General features: G+C 52.7%; 1 protein-coding gene across 2 annotated transcripts; it reads right to left on the reverse strand.

Moving 5' to 3' along the window:
- Window positions 1-3,904: 3,904 nt before the first annotated feature.
- NDUFV3 (NADH:ubiquinone oxidoreductase subunit V3) lies at window positions 3,905-13,771 on the reverse strand. 2 transcript variants are annotated; one of them, XM_036219434.1, is made up of 4 exons: window positions 13,607-13,771; window positions 12,321-12,441; window positions 6,403-7,506; window positions 3,905-4,442 (listed from the first exon to the last, which is right to left on the reverse strand). In XM_036219434.1, exons 1-4 carry the CDS (start codon window positions 13,649-13,651, stop codon window positions 4,279-4,281), a joined length of 1,434 nt encoding a protein of 477 aa, XP_036075327.1. In that variant the 5' UTR covers window positions 13,652-13,771; the 3' UTR covers window positions 3,905-4,278. The 2 variants fall into 2 exon arrangements, with proteins under 2 accessions (XP_036075327.1, XP_015998959.2); XM_016143473.2 differs by lacking the exon at window positions 6,403-7,506 and having other exon boundaries at window positions 13,607-13,764.
- Window positions 13,772-20,572: the final 6,801 nt, after the last annotated feature.

Raw genomic sequence — 20,572 nt, forward strand, 5'->3', positions numbered from 1 at the left:
TAAATTTTAAAATACATTTAAAAAAATTTTAAATATCAACTTAAAAAAGTCTTCTGTACAAGAATCTGTTAGACAAAAGAACTCATTCTGACACTTTAAAAATACAGAGCATTAAATTATACATTAAATTATTAAATTTAACAGATAAAAGGAAATTGAAGTAAAAATGAAGGAATTTCTAAACTTCAGATATTTTTTTTTTTCAAAAGATACAGGCTCCTAATAAACTTCACTAAAACTAAGACGCAGACTGGCCCCTGGGGGTCTCGGAGTCCCTGCCTTGAGTCCCGTCTGTTTCAGACAGCACCGCCCGCCTCTCTCTGAAAGGTGAGCTGAGTCTCTCCAAACTGCCCCCCAGCTCCGGGACCCTGGCCCCCCGGCTCCGGGACCCTGGCCCCCCCGCTCCCGGATCCGGCCCCCAGGGTTTCGGTTTGTATGATTCTCACTCTGGCAGGGTTTGTAAGTTTCGTCCTGTCTTGTAACCGCGACCCCCGTTGCTCCATCTCAGCTCTGCAAGCCGCATTCCGCAGCCAAGCCCCGTGTGACGGCTGTGTTGATGTTGAGCACCCCTTGGTCAGCAGGTTTTCACCGTCTCGGTTTTCTCCCACGAAGGGCTGGCTTGTACGTGATACATTTGCTAAGAAAAGCAGTTAGAAGAGTGATATCGTCGAAGGTTAGGTCCCCGAACAAATGGGAAAGAAATAGAAAATGTGTAGAGACGCACGCTGACCATCAAAGCGCCGTGCTTTGCTGTCTCTGAGCCTGAAGAACATGTGTGCTCACCCACACTCGGGATCGAAGTTATGGTCAGGTTCGCAAACACCAGAGACCGACATCTGGCAAGGTCGAAGGGACAGGCGCATTCATAAACTGCCAGAAGGACTATAAACTGGATTGAACTTTGGCAGTTTGGCTATGTCTGTCCAAATCTCCGAGAGTTACCTGCCACCTGGCCAGGAGCCATGCTTGAGAGCGACATGCCACCACCCTGCCCGGAGGACCTGTTTTCTCCCCGTCTCAAGTTTCTTCTTCCCCAAGTTTGTTCTCCATAGCGCTGGGAGGATGTTATCACGAAGGTCGCCAAGCACTGGGAAACGCAGAGCAGAACCACGAGCTTCCCGTGCCGTCCCCTGGCCTTGGCGCCGATCGGCATTTTACCTTTCTGTGTGTCCTCCCAAAGCCACGCATCGAAGCCATGACCCCCTAGGTGACGGTGTTAGAGGACAGCCGCCCGCATGCCGGGAAGAACCGAATCCCCCTCCGGCACCTTGACCCTGAACTTCCCGGCCTCCGGAACCGGGGGCGGGACACTTGCTTGAGCCGCCCAGTGAGGTGTGTCGATGTGGCATGACGGACACAGAGCCCTGCAGCAGGGCTCAGCGACACTCCTTCGGTCTGCGTGTCCCCTCCCTCACGGAGCCCCCAGCAATGCGAAAGGGCTCTCCTGGGGCCCAGCTGTTGTTCAGCTTCCAGGCCTTCGTTGTGTACCTCGGGCCCCGAAGACTCCCCAGGGGACCCGCCGCAGGGGACCTGCCACCGTCCCGTGGGCCCCTGCGGACTCCCTGGCCACCTTTCAGCACTCGCGTGAGACATCAAGTCCTGCATGGCCCCCGATAACAGCCATCTTTTTGCATCCTGGTGTTGCCTCGGATTCCTTCTAGAATGAGGGCACGAGGAAGGAACAGGGGAGGAGGGTCAGGGAGAGAAAACCGGGGGCCGTGCACCCACACCCAGCTCTCACTCGGTCTCTCTGGCCAGCCCTTTCTTAAACGTAGTGGGCTGTGGGGACCCCCTTAGTCCAGGGGCCGCTGTCCTGGGCCCCGAAACCCGGCCATCTGCTCCTTTTTGCTGGGCCGACACACGCAGGATGATTTCAACATTTTAAAGGATTAAAAAGACCGTGCAACACCGACCGCGTGCAGGGGGCAGAGCTGAAACGTGCGCCCTCGGGCCCTTCGCGGGAGGTTCGCCGCCCCGGGCTCCCGGACGTGGGGGCTCGCGGGGGCTCGCGGGGGTTTGCGGGGCTCGCGGGGACTCGTGGCACTGAGCTCGCTGCACCGACCCTGGACGGCCTCCTCGTGTGAGGTGTGGGGCGGGGGGTTAGCGCTGGGTGGCGAGCCGACAGCCACCGGGCACAGCCCGGGTTCTGAGCAGCAGCTGAGACAGGCAGCAGGGCAGAATCTCCGGAAACCCAAGGCGCGGGCTGGAGGCAGAACCAGCGAGCGCCCCCGCCCCCCTCTGCTGACTTTCGGGGACCAGCCCGCTGCCAGAGGGCAGAACCCACACGCAGCCGCGGCTGCACGTGCGATTTACACACCATTTCCTCCCGTCCACGGGGGTTTGACTGTGACAAGTGTGAGAGAACACACGTCCAGAAAGACGCCAGCGCCCAGGTGACAGGAGCATTGGCGAAGGAGATATGATCGTTGCGACTGTAACCCAGATCTCGCGGAAACGACAGCACGACACGTCACCGCGAAAAGCGCGGTTCGCCGACTGGTTTCTGGAGACGCCGCCGAACGCGAGCGAGCTGCGCCACGCAGCCGGCCCTGGCGGCGCTCCTCCAAAGGCCCGTGGACAGCGGCAGGCGACGGCGCTCTCGGGGCGACCCCCGGGCTGCCACCCCTCGGGGCGTCCAGGAGGCATTAGCGACCGTGGGTCTCACCCGCAGAAGGGCCTGGCGCGGCCTGCTGTTGCCACAAAGCCTGTCCGGGGGGCGGGGAGGGGACCCAAGTCGCAGGAGACTGAAGCCCACAGGACTGGTTCCCAGGGGCAGCTTCACGCAGATTAAAATCTGTTCACACCCCTTTTTGTGCAAAAAGAATTTCAGCTCTGGCATGAACGGCCCAGGAAGATGCACTCCGTGGCCTCACAGTCTGTCACCCGCCCCCGCCCCGGCGTCCCCGCACATCTCAGGGGTTCCACGGGCCCCAGCTTCACAAACGGCCTATTAAATGGAAAAACCGGAAGAAAACTGTACGTATGTGATGTGGTTGTGTGTAAAATCGCCGCCGCGGGGGGACACATAAAATCCGAGTGGCCGCATCGGCAAGGTGGATTCGGGTAACCTCGCTGTTTTCCATTTTCCCTTTGGTCATGTGGCCTTGACAGTTTTATAGTAAAACACGTGACTGGGAGAATCTTGCTGACTTGCTAAGCCTCTCGGGTGGAAAAATCTGAAGCAATCACAATTCGTTTTCAATTTTGGTATTCTTGGCCTAATTTTAAGAAATGTAGGATTACAGAAACGTGGGTCGTACGTTAGAAATCCACAGCAGTTTGCTGCTGACTGGGGGCCGAGAACCAGAATTCATGAGAGGAAACGGAGCCGGTGGTGTGGGCACATGAAGCAAGCATGAGAGCTAAGCCAGACGTGGAACTGCCCAGCACGAGCAGGTCTTTCTGCTTCGGGTGGGGACATGTCCCCCTGATGCAGCGGTCCCCAGCCTTTGTGGCGCCAGGGACCCGTGCTCCTGTGAGAATCTAGTGCCTGATGACCCGAGGCGGAGCTGAGGCGGTGATGCCGGCGCTGGAAGGGGCTGTGAACCCAGACGCTCTGCTCGCTCGCCCGCCACGGCCGGCACCGGACTGTGGCCCGGGGGGTGGCGACCCTGACGGGTAGACGCCATCCTCTCTCAGCTCCCGGAACAGCAGCGCCCCATCTACGTTGTTACTTTCTCAGAGCCACCTGCTCCCCTCGTCCCCGTGGGCACCTGGCGCGGACAGTGCTTTTGCCCCAGGTGTCCGGGACATTTTGAGTGACAGAAGGTTAGTGGGAACAAAGCTGCTGCCGGACCCTACGAAGCTCACCTCCCCCTAATCCCGCCACTGGAAACTCCCCTGAATTTACATCAAACACCTAACTCAAGCAAAAAAAAAAAAAAAAAAGATCCTGTACCTTCTCTGATAATACAATGGTATATTATTATAATTTCCTTGGAATGCAGAAGTTAAAACTAGCGAAACCGCTGCTCCTGACGTGTCAGGAAGCAGGGCTGTAGAATTAGCCGTCCCGCTCCACCCGCCAACACCGAGCTGGTGACGCAGCTTCGACACTGAAGTGACGAGGGCTGCACGGGGGCCGCGCCCACGTGCTGAAAAAAGCCGTGTGCGGAGACACGTCCAAACCCACGCGAGGGCCGAGCGGCGCTGCCACCACCCGCTGAGAGGGCGGGAAGGGGCCAATCACACACGCCAGGCCCCAGGCTGGAGACGGCTTTATTTCTGGAGGCCAGAACGCAGCAGACGTGACGTGAGGGCGGCCTCCAGGCCGAGCTCTCAGTGGCGCGGAGACTCCCGTCCGGACGAGGGCTGAGGAAGCCTGAACTTCGAGAGGTTCAGGTTCAGGTCTAAGAAGGTGTACGTGTTGTAGTCGTGATGCTGCAGGTTCTTGTAGGTGGTGTTGTCGAACGGCTCGGCGGGCACGGCGGCTTCGGCGGGGCCTGCGGGGGGAACACACGCGGTGAGCACGTGGGGCGGGGACCCGGCCGCGAGGGGTGACGCGCCCGCACCCCGCGCGCTCGCCACAAGCCCGCCTGCTACGAACCAAGTGTCTACTCGGAAAAGAGAAGCATGAAAGCAACGGTGTCTTCGAAGCGCAATGGAGGGACCAGGTGGAAGTTCACTCTAGAGCTACAGCGGGGAGAAGCGGGACCGCTCCCTGGGGCCCCCGAGGCCCTGGGACTCCCAGAGCTGAGGGTTCCCAGGACATCGCGGGGCTTTCGGGTCACAGAGAGGCAGGGAATGGGTCCATCAGAAATCTGTCTGTAACGGAGACAAGCAACGTTCAAAAGCAGAGACTAAATCTCTTCTAAGTCTCTGAATCCGAGAAAATTAGACTGTTCCAATAATGAGTTAAAGAGAACTGGAAATGAGACGTGAAGTTTTTAACTGAAAAAGTACTTTAGATTCATAGACTAAAAAAATACTAATTTAGCTGTGTTTCTTGAAGTAAAAAAAAGAAAAGCCATACACCTAGACATCTGGGAATCCCAAAACTACAAGCGTGTGGCTGAAGCCACGGGAATCTTGGCCCCGCAGTGCGGGGGGCGGCAAGAGGGGACAGGGTGGGGACGAAGCCCGTGGGCCGACGGTGAAGGCCAGGTTAGGCTCCCACTGGCCCTGAATGCCCAGCACTGGGTTTCTCTCGATGTCTACTCAGGATGCACAAAAAATAAATACATTTACCCACTACTTGAATTCAAACCAAGAGTTTTGTCTCATTTTTTTTGTTGTTGCATTTGACAAAAACGATTTCCGAATGAGCCGAGTGCTTTCCCGCTTCAGTGAGCGTGGTGTCGGGACAGCCTCGAAGTGGCACGAGGCAGGGGACCCGCGGGCACCGGCCCTGGCGCCCAGACACCACCCGCCCCTCAGAGCGTCCTGCGCTTCGGGCGGCACCTTTAGCCTCCACAGGGCAAAGAGAATAGAGAAACCACATGTTCGTGAAAAGAGGCAGCAGGTTTTCCCTAACCTTTCTAACTGTCCTGCCTGAGGGCCACGGTCGCCATCGCCCCCGACCCCAGAGACGGGCCCCCGCACTGCGGTGCCGCCGCGCGGGGTCACGTGCGGGCCCGGGCTTCGGCCTGAGGTCTGCAGTCTGAAGGCCCAGCCCGGGCTCCTCCCGGAGGCGCTGGTCTCCGCCTGCAGTCGCAGCGGAATGACGGGCGCAGGGGCGTCGGGCACGCAGCGCCTCCAGAGGAGTCGGGTAAGCGCTGGCGCGTCGCACGTTAACGACAGAAGGAAACACAGAGAGGGAAGAAAACACGTAAACCTGTCGACATGACGAATAACGACGATGCCCAGGGGACACACTGAGGCACGGGGAGGCTTGAGAGGCAGGAGGGGCGGAGAGGGCGAGCTGGGGTCAGCGGTGCGTTTCGAGGCGTCCGGACGGGCCACCGGCTTCGCGTGACCCTCCCGAAGCGCATCGGCGCACGAGAAAACGGTAGCGTCGCAGGCATAAAGTCCCCTTTAAAACGCGGCGGCAGCAGAATCGGCCCTCCGCAAACACCCGGCAGAGGAAGAGGCGGCGCCGCGGTGCCTCCGGGCGCAGGGAGGACACGGGTCTCGCCGTCCGTGCTGCCCGCGCGGCCTCCGGGTCACTCCCGCCTCTAACTGCCGGCGGGCGGGGACGGGCGGGCTTTCCCTCGGCACAGGACGCCTGCTGGCCCGCCTGAGGGCCAGGCTCGCCACCGCCCCCCCCCCGCCCCCCAGTGAACGGCCCCTCGCACCCTGCTCCGCGGGTCCCGAGCGGACACTGGCCACCGTCCCAAGGGGAGGGTGACGATGCTAAGCTGCCAGTCTGGAAGCCACACGGGTCGGCGGCAGTCAGGAGTGCCCGGGGCCTGCTCACTCCCGGTGGCTCAGGGGTTTCGGGTTCGAGCCTGGGGTGACACGCACCAGGGGCGCCCGGGGCTCCGGCCGGCTCCGCCGCGGCTGCCGCGTCCTCGGTGGCCTCGCTCTGCGCCGCGAGCCTCGGGGCTGCCACCTCTTCGCGGAAAACACCTTCGTCTTGAACAGGAGCTGGCTTCGCGCTTGCCACGGGCGGCCGACCTTCCGGAGTCTCCCCTGGAGCCTCCGCGCCCCCTCCTGGCACCTGCGGCCCCGCGTCGGCCGTTCGGAGCGGGGCAGAGGCTGCGTCCCCGGCGGGTCCCGGGCCCCGCTGCAGAGGTCGCGCTCTGGCCCCTGGAGCTGCTCGCGGCCACTCCCTGGTGGCGGTCTGGTCTGCCCGCAGCGTGGGCGCCGGGCCGCCACCCGCCTGCGCAGCGACCCCCGATCTCGTTTGGTCCGACGAGCCCGTTCTGACCTCCAACGGCCCCCGGCTGTCCCCACCCGCTCTGTTCGCTCTGACCATCTTCTGCTTCTCTCCCTTCGCACTTTGCTTCACAAACTCTTCCTCTCCCTGTGGAGCGGCCGCGGGGTCCGGTTTGGCGCTTTTCCGGCCCCGGGCCGGCTGGAGGGGGGTCCCCGGCTTCTCCGCCCCACGGGGCTGCTCTGCAGAGGTGAGGTCTGGACCTGGCCGTGGCGACCGGGCCTTCGCTTTTGCTGATACCGACATTTGGGGGGCTCTGTTTTCCAAGGGACGGGAGGCCTCTGGGGTGGGAGCCCTCCCTCCGCCTCTGCGGGTCCCTGGAGAGCCGACTTCCGAGCTGCCCCCCTCGTCGTCGGACTCGGACTCGGAGGAGGAGCTGGACGAGGACGAGGACGAGGACGGGGATGAGCCGCCCGCCGCTCCCCGGCCCTTCCGAAGAGCTTCAGCATCGGAGCCCCGTTCTCTGAGCGCGGATGGGACTTTCTGAGGGAACTCTACCAACGTCTTCCTCGACAGAACCTTTGGCACCCCTTCGTCCGCGGCCAGCGAGCTGTCGTCGGGGCCCGGGATAGCTACCGTCCCGCCTCGACTTGGGACTGGCGAGGGAGGCCCGCAGGAGGCCGCGTGTCTGGGCAAGCGAGCCGCTGCGGGGCTGCTCAGCGGCCGGCCCCGCTCCTTTGGTCCCACTACATCTAGGAAACGGCATAAAGAGGAACATAATTTTTAACATTCAGTAAAACCATCTAAATTCATCAAAGTCACAGACAGTTCATCACATATCAACTCGTCATTTACAATCTCTAAGAAACATGCTGTGGGAACCGGCTCTTAGTGACAGCCAAGCCACCTGAGGGGACAGTCAGACATGTAGATGCTTTTCTCTGTAACTGGTGATTTTAAAAATGGCGATTTTTAACGGCAGAAGTAACTAACTTATCTCCATTTTTCACAAGAGGGCTTCTTGTGAAACTACTATTTTCTCCAAATTTAAGATAAACTATAACAAAGACATTTTCAGATGACTATTAAAGTTTTACAAATGCATAATTTCCTAAAACTCTAAAAAACAGACATGTAGATGCTTTTCTCTGTAACTGGTGATTTTAAAAATGGCGATTTTTAACGACAGAAGTAATTAACTTATCTCCATTTTTCACAAGAGGGCTTCTTTTTAAACTACTATTTTCTCCAAATTTAAGATAAACTATAACAAAGACATTTTCAGATGACTATTAAAGTTTTACAAATGCATAATTTCCTAAAACTCTAAAAAACAGTGTTCCTCAAATATTAAAAAAGTTATCCGTATTGTATGAACTTGAACTTTCTGAATAAAACGGCAGGGCAGAAGTGGAGACGAGAGCCTGGCCAGGGTGGGATGGGCATCTGCGGGTTTAACTGGGGTTCGGGGTGGGGCGTGCAGCCCAGTGAAGCCGCTCTCACTGGAAGGGGGGCCCCCCACACCCTACACTGTGTGGTGATTTCTCCAGCCAAGGACTAAAAACGTCTGAGAAATATCACTAGGAACTACAGTTTTTAAATTGCAAAAAAAAAAGTAGAGCAAGTGCTAACCCAAAAGCCTTACATTTTATAAATTTCAAAAAAAAAATGAAATTACAAAGTACATTGATTAGACCTGATTTCAACATACTCAGGTGGTAAATCAACCATAAAGATTAGAAGACAAATATAGGATGTTTTTATAAATTAAAATTACTTTTCAAATCTAAAGGAAAATTTAAAAAATATATTACAAATGAGCAAACTCGAAATCCAGAGTCTTTATTTTCAATTCTAGGAGTCCATTTTATACTATAAAGATCTCAATTCTACTTTTCTAAAGTGAAAAAAACTGTATTCTTAGTGTTACTAACTTTCCAGCGTCCAAAAAGGTTTCTAATTGTTTTCTGAGCTGAGGGATCTATATATAACAGAATGATAGGAAATGGTCAAAGGCAACTGAGGAATGAGCCCACATCAGAGACGGGCCCGCGAGGTTCCTGGGCGGTGTGAAAGGAGGTGACTGACCAGCTGGGGTGCGGGGAAGCAGTTTGAAACCGTCGCCTCCTGCATGCCATCCCGATTCTGTGGCTGTGTGCTGGCCTGGACTCTGCATTCTGACTGCCCAGAGCAGGTGCTGGTGCAGGTAGCTCCCAGAAGGCGTATGGAGCTCCAGGATCACGTTAAACATGAAAATGAGGCAAAGCGCACGCACACTTGAACTCTCCCGTGCTGTCTCTCTCAGCCACATCCGATACAGCTCAGAAATTCCTGACGGCCACGTGTAAGGTATGTGAGCCTCCAAACCCCGGCAGCCTGCCCACCCATATCATGAATCCACTCTTATGTTGTGCTTAATTGAACAAACATAAAAAATTAACTTATGCAACCCAACATCTTACACCTTACAAAACCCCAAACAATCCAATTTAAAACTAGGCAGAGGATCTAATAAACAGACATTTCTCCAAAGACACACAGATGGCTAATAGGCATGTGAAAAGATGCTCAGCGTTACTAGTCATCAGGAAAATGCAAATCAAAACCACGGTGAGCTGCCAACTCACACCTGTGCGAAGGGCTGTTAACAAGAGGGGACAAGTGCCGGGGGCACGTGGAGAGGAGGGAGCCTCGCGCACTGCTGGCGGACTGGGCACCGGTGCAGCCGCGCGGAGAGCCGTGGAAGGGTCCTCAAAAAATCAAAAATAGAACTACCTATGACTCAGCAATTCTCCTCCGGGTATTTATCTGAAGAAAATGAAAATAACTAGAAAAGATATATGCACCCTCAAGTTCACTGCAGCGTTATTCACAACAGCCAAGGTAGGAGGCAACCTAGGCGTCCGTGGACAGATGACTGGATCGGGAAGGTGTGGCACATATACACAATGGAATATTGCTCAACTGTAAGAAAGAATGCAATCTTGCCATCTGCAACAACATGAACGAACCTAGAAGGTATTATGCTCAGTGAAATAAGATTGACAGAAAAAGATATATGCCATGACTTCACTTATATGTGGACGCTTAAAAAACAAAACAGACAAACAAACAAAAATAGAAACAGACGCACAGATACAGAGCGCAAACTGATGGCTGCGGAAGGGAGGGGGTGAGGGGTTGGGCGGGGATGGGGATTAAAAAGAGGTAACTTAGGATAAAGCTTATCTTAGATCAGCTGCTTTGAATAGAAAAAATTATGACTGAATCTTTCAAAATTTGTGTGGAGATTTTTAAAATTGTAAATAAGTTAATAAAACTACATTGCAGGTTGATTTATCATCTACTGAAAATGGAAAGAAAATTTCAAATGGGATTAACAATAATATGATTTAGAAAATTTTTCTGAAAAGGAAGCTTCTAGCATATGAAATAGGAATGCTTTCAGTTGTCCTTTGTCCACACCTGGCCATGGGGAGGGCCCCCTGGACAGGGCAGCGGGCTGTGGGGAGGGCCCCGCGGACAGGGTGACGGGCTTCTGGCCGGGGGGTCCATTCCCCACCCGCTGCAGCACGGGCTCAGCGCCCGCTGTGACTCAGCAGGAAGCTCGCCAGGGTGGTCTGCCACCACCAGTGACTGCTGGACCGAGGTGGCAGCACCCACACCGAGGGGGAACACAGGGGGGTGGAATGATGTCCCTGGAGGGCCGTGCCGTCACGCAGAGGGACAAGGGCCCTCCCCCGAATGTGTGACTTCACCCGTTTGTCTCAGGACGCCGACACTCGGACAGTGTTACCGTGTTTAGGGTTCATAGTGACTTTCCTTGAAGGACAAAACGCACTCATCATTGACAGGGCTTGAACCTGGCGCTGCGCCCCCACGGGTGGGGTCTGCACCGTGCGCTGACCCGCCACCGGCACCTCGGGAGGAACTGAGGCCGCACACGCCGATCTAGGAGCACTCTTCCTTTCCCATCACGCGGGGAGAGCTAGCTTTTAAATTCTGAGATACGCACGTAACGTGCAGTACAGACACTGTCGTTCTGAAAACTGCGCGCCTGCGGGCACTCGGGTTCGCACGGCAGGGCGCGCACCGTGCTTCAGCCCCTCACCGCACCCTAAACTGTCACAGGATGACGTGCCCCATATACAGAAGCACAGTTCTAAAAAGGGGCATCTATGGCTCTGCCACAAAATTCAAAAATCCGTTAATCCAATTTCCCGAACCTATGAAGATCATAGATATAAGACAAACATTCACCAAGGGCAAGGGTAATGCCAGTAATAAAGCTCAACTCCTCATTCATCAGTAAACACGGGAAAAATGTCTGAAACATGCCAAGTGCAATGCAGAACTTAACTGACATTCTTATAATCATGTTTCAGGTGTGATAATGGTATTATGGTCATGACCAAAAAAAAGGAAAGTCCTTAAGTCGAAGATAACTATTTAAAAACTTACAAATGAAAAAAAAGAACACGGGATTTAAAGATGAGGCAGGAACAGGACAGAATTAAATGTTTCTGTCGAAATCGGGCCTCCAGTAGACAGCGGCCAAGGACACGGCCGAGGACACCCCCCGGAAGGCGTGTCTCCGCAGCAGAGACCCACGGCGTGTGCAAGGCGGTCGGCGGGCTGGCACTCTCAGCAGAGCACCAGCATCTCACACCCTACACACCGAAGTTTCTGTGTGCGGACCAGAGAGGAAAAAGCAAAAGACTCTAAATACTTTCAAACTAAGGAGATGGTATTATGATGAAAATAGGACAAACTCAAATTACCGTTCTAAACCCCACATTACGATTAAAGATTTGTCAAGACTGTACATATTACATATTTTTAAAGAGTTAACTAAGGTCTTATCAGTTAAGACTAAATGCAATGGACCTGGATTATAATCAATTAATAATGAGCAGGGAGTAGAAAACAAAATTCCCAGAAGTATTTAAAACACACTGTCGTATTTCCTATTTTCCTTCGATGACGATATGCTAAATTGGTATTCAGGGAGAAAAATCAGGTAAAAACTGATAATAAACGTCAAAATGGAGAGTTGGAAATGGAGCAGGCATCACGCTTCGTCAAAGTGAGTCGTAACGGAAAACGGTGCCTGCTCTTAACTCCCTCTCCAGTTACAAAATGATGCCCGTGATTCTGGACTGTGGCCGAGCAAAGCCTGGGAAACCACAGATGAGTCTCAAAAACAGTGAAAAAAAAAACTCAGTTGGGGCAGAAAAATAAGGTGGGACTTCATGGCCACCTCACGGGAGGCCGGGGTCTGTATGTGGGTAGCTAAATGCCTCAGAGCCCTCATACTGTGATTGCACATCAGAGTTTGGGGTTAGAAAATACAGACGGAACCGGCTCAGGGCTAAATGCAGAGTCAAAGACGTTACATTACTGACGTGTTCATCGCTGCGGACCTATGTCTGATTATAATCTGGACAATGCTGGAAATTAAAAAATCACAAAGCATACAGCTAGTAAAACTCATTTTTATGTGTGGGAAGCTGATCGACTTATTTAATTTGAGTCTTTTCCCTTATGACTACCATTAAAATCTCACCTTTTGGTGGACTTTGCTTCTTGGGCTTTGGTGGCAGTCCCTGGTCACTCTTTCCTGATTTTGCGGAGAGAGAAACTGCAGGAGCAAGTCCTTGAAACATTGGTCCTTCTAGGAGCATAGTCTGACAAAAGAATTAACAGATATGTGTTCGAGAGTAATTCCACTTACAACAGCTATTGCTACATATGAATACTACACACGAATGCTTTGCATTCACATGGCGTATTTCTCATGGTTATTACACTTCATAATCTACATGTAGTATGGAAATTTTAAACAATACAAAAAAGCTACAAGAAGAAAATTACACCTGAGTAAAGGACACTCACTATTAAGATTTGGGTACTTCTCCAACTAGACTTTCTCCTGTGCATTTTTTTGTAGTCTTTAATTACCTATTAACCTACAAAAAAATACTATGCAAAGTGTTTTTCTATACTTAGGAAGTAAATCATAATACTATCTGGCCATTAAAAAAGATGTAGATAAATAATCGCTTTGAAATTGTTTACAGTATATCATAAGCGGCAAACATTTCATAAACCGTTAAGTCACTCGGCTTGTATTTACTAAGGCCTACTATGTGCCGGGCACTGTTCTAGACCCTCAACATAGAACAGAGGTGCCTAGCGTGCACATGTGAAGGTGAAAATAATAAATTTTTATGTTTATGACTTTAAGTACATGTGTATGTGACATGTGAAGCAGAAAAACTCGTCTGAAACTATATATCTCGAGGAGTAAATAGCAAACGGCTGACACGGAATTCCCACCTGTACTTTATTTTGCAGTGAACAGTTATGGCTTTTGTAATAAGAGCCTCTTATAACTTTAAACATAGTGAAGTAGCCTTAGCTTTTGCATGTGGAGAAAGTCCTCCTTTCTTCCTTTCTCTTCACAGACGAGGTAACGTTAAGCTGGCTTCTTAGTCGCTGCCAAATGAGTTACCGGGTCAACCGGGTACGGAGAAGTTCCCTCACTACCTCTCCTGATTCAGTAGGACGACGCTGTCCTGAACGATTTGACAGGGCGCGTCGGCGCATGACACCTGGGAGCCCTGCACCTGTCGGTGGCCCTGGCACCGCACTCCGGAGGCGACCAAGCGGATTCGGCTCCGGCAGGGGTCGAGGGTCCGCTCGCCGGCCCCCACCGCGCCCCGCACCGCCAGCCGTCCGTCCCGGCCCCACGCCCTCTGCTCGGCCCGGGAGCGGGCCCGGTGGCCCTCTCGGACGGCCGGAAGTGGCCGTCAGGGCCCCTCGCCGCGGCCCTACGCAGCTCCCCTTTACCTTCAGCGCTCGGGCTCGTCCTTGCCGCAGCAGGAGGGCCGCCATCGCGGTGACTCAGGGGCGGGCCGGGCGAGGGGCGGGCCTGGCGGAGGTCGCACCCGCACGGAGGTCGCACCCCGACCGACGCCACACCCGGACGGACGCAACCGCTGTGCCTGCACTGCCGCCTTAAGGCCCGCCTCCTGAGCCGAAGGAGCCAATCACAGGCAGCGACAGAGCAAGGCAGCCGCTGCGCGCGCACCACCGCCTAAGCACCCGCCCCTGGCCCGAGGGCGCCAATCACAGGCGGGCACAGGGGCGGGGCAGAGGCTGTATCCTGCGCGCGCACGTCGGCCTACGCCCGGCTCGCCGCGCAACACCTCGAGGCCACGCCCCTGGGGCAGCCGCCAATCACAGGCGGGCGGCCCTCACGGGCGCAGGGCGACTGCTGTTTTTATTGCGAAGGTCGCCTTCTGTCACTGTGTGCAGGGGTGGGTCCGACGTTGCCCGTATCCCTTAGCTAGATGCACAGACCTCAGATGGCTCCTAGGGCATTTCTGCCCCTGGCCGAGAGTCCTTTATGTTTGGTGGGCTTGAAGCCCTTCTGCACGCTATGTCAGTTCGCACCACACGCCCGGCCTCCCGCCGCGGCCACCCTGCGGCGTCAGGTCAGATCTCATCCTCCGATCTGCGTGGTCACCTGTGGTCACCCCTGTTTGCTGCCCTTCCTGCAGGGCGATCTCAGGCGGGCCTGTGGATGCGCTTTTGGCCTATGACGACACTGACACCAGAGCAAGGCAGATGAGACGTGCAAGCATTATTTAATCCGAGAGTTTACGGCTTGCAGTGCGAAGATTTCCCCCCAAAGATAGGGCATAAATGGGGAGTAGACGTAGTTGGTAGTTGGCTTCCTTCCCCCTACTGATCATATCACCGGGTCCCAACTCCCGCCATGCCCTGTACCCTTAGGTACCCCGTCAAGGACCACAGTGCCCACGCCTGCGAACGTTCCCGTGCCTCTAACTTCACCTGGCTAATGGCTGGAGATGCATTCAGGCGGCAGTTTAAACAGGCAGAAACAGGTCCCCTGACCCTATTCAAAGGGGATCAAACGAATGCAATGAGACCTGCCACCTGCCACCATCCGCCCTGGGAGGCAAAGACAACAACTTTGGGTCTTAGGGTAATATGAGAAAGGAGTCCTTTGTCTCTTCTGGGCGGCAAAAGAAAAAAAAAAAAAAAAACTAACATAATTATTCTTCGCTCAAACCAAATTAACTGTTACCCCAGGGGAAAGTTCACACTTGTCTTTGCCAAGCGGGCTTGCTCTACTGGTGATTAAGAAAATTGAAGGTGATAAACCACAGCTGCCTCTTGGGGAGGTCTGGAAACCCCAGTTCCCAGCCTTCCCACAATAGCAGGGCAGAGTCAGCTAAAGGCAGACCTCTGGCTGGAGTCTTAGGACTGGAGAAGAAACAAAATGAAATGACCCCCTCCAAAGGGCTGGGGTATGGTCGGTCGCCAGCTAGAATGGCTTGGGGATGGGGTACGTATGGTTGAGGGGAACCCGGGAGAGGAAGAGACCCAGTGAAGAGGGGGTAGACATCTTAACGGTTTTCAAAGAGCACCGTGATTATGTGTGTGAAGGTGATTGTGGCAACAACATTTAAGACCAATGCCGAAGCCTGGCAGATGCAGGACCTACTGGGAAGCCCCTGCAGTCAGGTGGGGACGTCAATGCCAGCCTGCATGCAATGCGTTTAGCCAAAGCGACTAGAAGCCACAGGGCCAAATGCAAGAGGCAAATATAAGGTGCTGCAGAAAAATCGAGGAAGCAGAGGGCAGGGGAAGGGCCGGTGATTTCCCGAGTATTTGTGGAGAAGGGATTATATAACGTTTTTCAATCAGCTGAAAAACTATACTAGATTTTGCTGACAGCAGGGGTTGGTCCTCTAATCAGTAATTCTCTGTCCAGAGTTTTTTTTTTGCAGGCTCCCAGCATCTCTGCCTGGGGCTCTAGCAAGTACCAACCCAGCATTTTTAGACAAAACCTTCTGAAAAGTTGGCATAGGTGGAGCCATTTTAAAATGGAGTCAGGGCAGCCATTTCAGAGGAATGCCTCGCACCTCTCACTCCTTGAACACTGGGATGTTTGAACTGGGAAAAATCACCCTCGGACTGTGTCCGAGCAGCACCGTCTCCCAAACAACTGAGTGTAAAAGCCAACAGGAAAGCAGACCTCCCGACACCAGGACTGGAGGACACTTTTCAGAATCAGTAAACAGCCCCGTGTAGCTAAAGAGTAATGAAGCTTATGCAAATTCCAATACAAATCCTTTCCTTCCATTTATGTAATGATTTCCCTTCCTTTTCTCATGAAAACCCTTTGCCTTCAACCCCATAATTGGGACACTTTGGGTGTCTGCCTAAGTCAGTGCGTCCAAAATAGCTATTCTTTGATCTCAAATAAATGCTTGTTGCCTCTCACTTTTGGCTTATTTTCAGGCTAACAACATCAAAATTTGTATTTGTCTATATTCTTTTATTAATCACCTAAAATTTTATATAAACTATTAGAAATCCTCCCTTATGTCTCCTAAAGGTGAATTAAACTTCTTTTCAAGATAATTAGATACCTGGAGCATCACTTGGACCCAAACTGTGAACTCAAAGGTGTTTGGGTCAAAGAATGAAATAAAAATACTCAGCTCAGACCATCTGCACGCACGCCCTAGCTCTGCACTGTCCAGTAAGCATATTCTTTTTAAGCCCCAGGGTAAATGTATTATGCCATTATCCTATGTAAATTAATACAATTTAATTATTCTAAATTAAGATTTTTACAAAGCTTTCATTAACACTAGTTTGAAATATTGTTGAGAATGACCATATATAGTATGCTTTACTAAGTTAGTAAGATAATTTTTTTAAATAAAACCAAATGTACCTTAGCATACAGGAAACGTAAATTTAAAAGGTTTTTTTTTTTTTTTGAGAAAAAATAAGGAAATCAGGCAAGTTAAAGTTAAATTTTTGGATGCACCTAAAACTTGTCACACACATGAAACGACTTCTCTTTCTGGCAGCACTTGGCCACTCGGTATTAGGAAACGCTGTGGGGCTACGGTTTAGCAATGCTGGGCAAAACATTACCAGCATGAGTTAAAACTGATCTGTTCACACGTCCCGTTTTGCTCTGTTGGCTCCGCCCACTCTCGTTCGTGTTTGCTGTGCGGGGACACACATGAAGTTCACGTGTCTGGGCTTGTCACCGTGGGAATTCCCGTGCCTGGGTTGGGTGTGCATTCCTTCCGAGTGGCTTTGCTTTTCGTGTCTTCCAGGCTTTTCTGAGTCCTCCCCATCTTGTTCTAGTGTGGTCATTTTTCTCATAGTTTGGAATGTCCTGGCCACAGGAAGTGTGTGTCCCTAGGGACTGAAAAACAGAAGAAACCACCAGAAGCTCACACGGCCTTGGGATCATTTGCTGCTGTCAGTAAGCCAAGGCCTTGGGTGGCTGATGTCAGGAAACAAAGACACAAGAGTCTGGACCCGGCCGCCCTGGGCAGTGGGCTGAAGGGCACCGGGGGAGCCTTTGCAGAACTGCCCCCAACAATAGTGAACCTGGGCAATGCCACCCGCTAGCAAAAATGGCCACCGGAAATGTGGCTATCTCAGCCTGGCTGCTGGGTGGGGCAGATGTTTCAAGGTCTACTTGCTCCTGGGTTTTGGAGTCACACACACACACACACACGCACACACGCACACGCACACGCACACACTCTTCCCATGGTCCAGGACGTTTCAAGCTATTTCACTACATTAAAATTAAATGTAGCAAAAGGCACTATAAAAGCTTTAAAAAGACAAACCACAAACTGGGAAAAAAATTAACTTGTAAAGAATCAGTGTCCAGAATATGTCATTTCCTACACATTAAACAAGAGGAATAAGCCACCCAAAAGAATAGGATGGCGGCTACGTCTGGAGGGGTTGGGGGCCTGGGTACGGTCCACGCAGAGCGGGCCCTTAGGGCTTTCGTTCTAGTCGTAACCTTTATTTCCTCAGGTGTGTTGTAGATGCGTGAGTGTTTTCTATCTTTCCTGTATTATTTCCTGAAATATTTCATAGCACTCTTTGATGAGTAGAAAACCCACAAATGTTTCATTCAGTGCTCCAAAGTTACAGGATAGTTTTAGGTGTCTACTTTTCAAAGGGAAAGATGTAGATCCCTATAATGGTAATGGAAATTCTGTCCTATACACTGAAATGATGACCAGGTTTGTCCCGCGAGGCCCTGTGGGCCTCGGCCTTGCACACGTAACCCGTTCTGGAAGGTCTGCCTGGTGGTGGGCTGAAACTCGCACCAGGCAGTGAAGATGGGCCTTTGGTGTCTCTCACCTCACCAAGCGCTGGAGACTCCAACTCCCTAACGGCCAAGTCACTACCAAGGAAGGGCAGGTGGCCGCGTGTCGCTGCTGAGGAAGAGCCTGGTGGTTGGAACCCCACTGTCCCCACCAAGAAGAAGTAAGAGGTACCAGTTTGCTGGGTCCATAAACAAAGTGCCACTAACTGAGTGGTGGCTTCACAGTTCTGGTGTCCTATACCAAGCCCCTCTGAGACTGGCGGAACCCTTCCTTGCCTCTTCCCAGCTTCTGGTGGTGGCCTCGGTCTGCAGCTGCATCGGTCCGAGTGCTGCCTCTGGCTCCGCGGGGCAGCTCCTCGCGTGTCTCCACGCGGCCTCCCTTCTCTGCAGTCTCCCCTGACTTGGGAGACCACAGAGATCACATACTTTTTTCCCCCTTGTTCTCGGACTGGAATATTTCAGACTTCCTTTCCTCTGACTCGCGATTCCGTCTTCTGCTGGACCTGTTCTGTTGTTAACACCCCCTACTGCTGCCCCCTCCCCTTCGCTCATTGTGTTCTTCAGTTCCAGAATGTTCCTTTGGTTCTTCTTTGCGATTCTCGTCTTTGTTAGACTTCTAATTTCGTTTGCGTATTGTTTTTCTGATCGAATTCTTTTCTTTGTTTTCTTTTATCTCATTGAGCTTCCTTAAAACAGTCTTTGGGAGAAGTTACTGGAAGATGGTTGTGGTCCTTTGGCGTCGTCACGGCTCCTGGTTCACATTCCAGAAGTCTGCATTGCCGTCTGCGCATCGGAAGGTGTGGTCGCCTCCTCCGGTCTTTGCTGGCTGCCTCTGGGAGACAAATGCACGCCTTCGGCCCTGCAGGGATTCTGAGTCTCAGACCTGCGGCGTGTCCACTCCATGTTCCCTGCCCCAACAGTGGCAGGATTCCCACGCTTGGATGCCCTCCCCTGCTCCTACAATGCACCAGGCGGGTGGTGACACCCCCTTTTGTCTCCCAAAGGTGGCGCTACAGCTGAGTTTGTTGCCTCTCCTTGCCCACAGTTGTGGGCCCATTCTCTGTGTGTGCTCATGTTCCTCTGCCCAAACTTGCCCTTGCCACCACCAGGCACACACCGGGAGCTGCTCACAGGGTGGGCGTGAGTGGGCGAGGTGCGTGGTGCCTGTGGGCCAGCTGGGGGACCCGCAGGCAGGACGTGCCTAACACCTCGTTGACAGAGTCTGCAATGCGGTTAGCGCATGCAGGTCCCCTTGAAGCCCCCCCCCCCCCTGAGAGTTCCATCTGCCCTGCCAGCCTCGCTCTTGAGTACTCTGGCAGGGACAGGAGAGGAGGAGACCTGTGTGTCCGCATCGCGCAGCTAGAGAAGCCAGCGTCACTTGCATGCTCTCGCTGTCCCCCGAGGGACGAGTCGTGGGCTGAGGTCTCTCCTGGCCATTGGTTGCGCTGCCCTAGGGCAGGGGTGGCGTGGGTAAAGTCGACTCTGGACCGTGAGCCTGACGCTGGGGTTGGATGAGCCTCTCAGGGACCTTGGGAGGTGTCGGGTGGAGAGATGTGACTTGCTGTGACCAGACGGTGGACTGCCGCAGTTCTGACTACAAAAATGGCCTTGATTCTCCACCCCTCGCTTTGTGCGGGCCCTCTGGAAGTGACTTCGCCGCACCTCTCACCAGAGGGACAGTTTCTTTCCCCATCCCTTGGACCTTACTGTCCTTGTGACTTTGTTTCCCCCCAACAGAATGCGTCAGAAGTTGCAGTGCGCTAGCTGTACACCTGGTCCCGACTGTGCTGGTCATGCAGGCCCCGCTACCCTTCCCGGCCACGAGAGGCCTGATGGCGCAGGGTGAGCCATCCCGGGCCAGCCAAACCAGTTAGCTCTCTTCCAACCAGGCAGCTGGCCAGACACACAGAGCAAAGGCTGGCCGACATGGGAGGACCACCCGGCTGAGAGCAGCCTCAATGGCCAGCCCACAGAATCACGGGCTGAGTAAATGCTCCTTGTTTTAGGCCACAAAATTTTGTTTGTTATGCATTATTATGGCAATGGATAACAGAGACAGTTACTAAGAACACAGCTAACTCCTTTGGGAAAATTACCAAGATGGCACGAAACCAAACGGCTGTCCATTTGGTTTAGACAATTAATATGCTGTCATTATTTTTTAAATTTCAGGGAAGTACAAATTCAGTTATAATTTAACTAGCCACATTAAGAAACTGAAAAACGTTATACGGCACTGAAATTTAAGCTGCGGGTGTTGGAAAATATGCTAAAAAATTAAATAGTAGAATATCAAGGCACCATGTTAATGATGAGATTTATAGTTTACTGTTATATAACAGTAATGATGGTAAAAGCCCCTGAAACAATACCTTTGTAGACCTATATTAACAGGTAATAGCACACAACAAAATAAAATCTAGGTAGCACCAGAAGAGACACAAAGGGGAAGATTATGGAAACAGGAATAATCTTAAAAACATTTTAATTGACTTGATTATAACTAAAAAGAAGAGGTACAAGTTATCACAGAATTTGGTGAGACCTTGAGGTAAGTCTTGTTGCCACAAGTGCTATAAGAATTCAAAGTGTGAGACAAGTGATTTAGCATCTCGAAATGACGA

The sequence above is a fragment of the Rousettus aegyptiacus genome, unplaced genomic scaffold (genome assembly GCF_014176215.1).
Source record: "Rousettus aegyptiacus isolate mRouAeg1 unplaced genomic scaffold, mRouAeg1.p scaffold_m13_p_4, whole genome shotgun sequence".
In the NCBI taxonomy this organism is placed as follows: Eukaryota; Metazoa; Chordata; class Mammalia; order Chiroptera; family Pteropodidae; genus Rousettus; species Rousettus aegyptiacus.

What these genes read in the sequence shown, in the direction of transcription:
- NDUFV3 (XM_036219434.1), bottom strand. Translation starts at nt 13,651, where the DNA reads ATGGCGGCCCTCCTGCTGCGGCAAGGACGAGCCCGAGCGCTGAAG. An exon ending in GACGAGCCCGAGCGCTGAAG is followed by an intron (nt 12,442 to 13,606) that starts GTAAAGGGGAGC and finishes TTCTTTTGTCAG; the next exon opens with ACTATGCTCCTAGAAGGACC. An exon ending in CGGAGCCCCGGGCGCCCCTG is followed by an intron (nt 4,443 to 6,402) that starts GTGCGTGTCACC and finishes TTCCCCCCGCAG; the next exon opens with GCCCCGCCGAAGCCGCCGTG.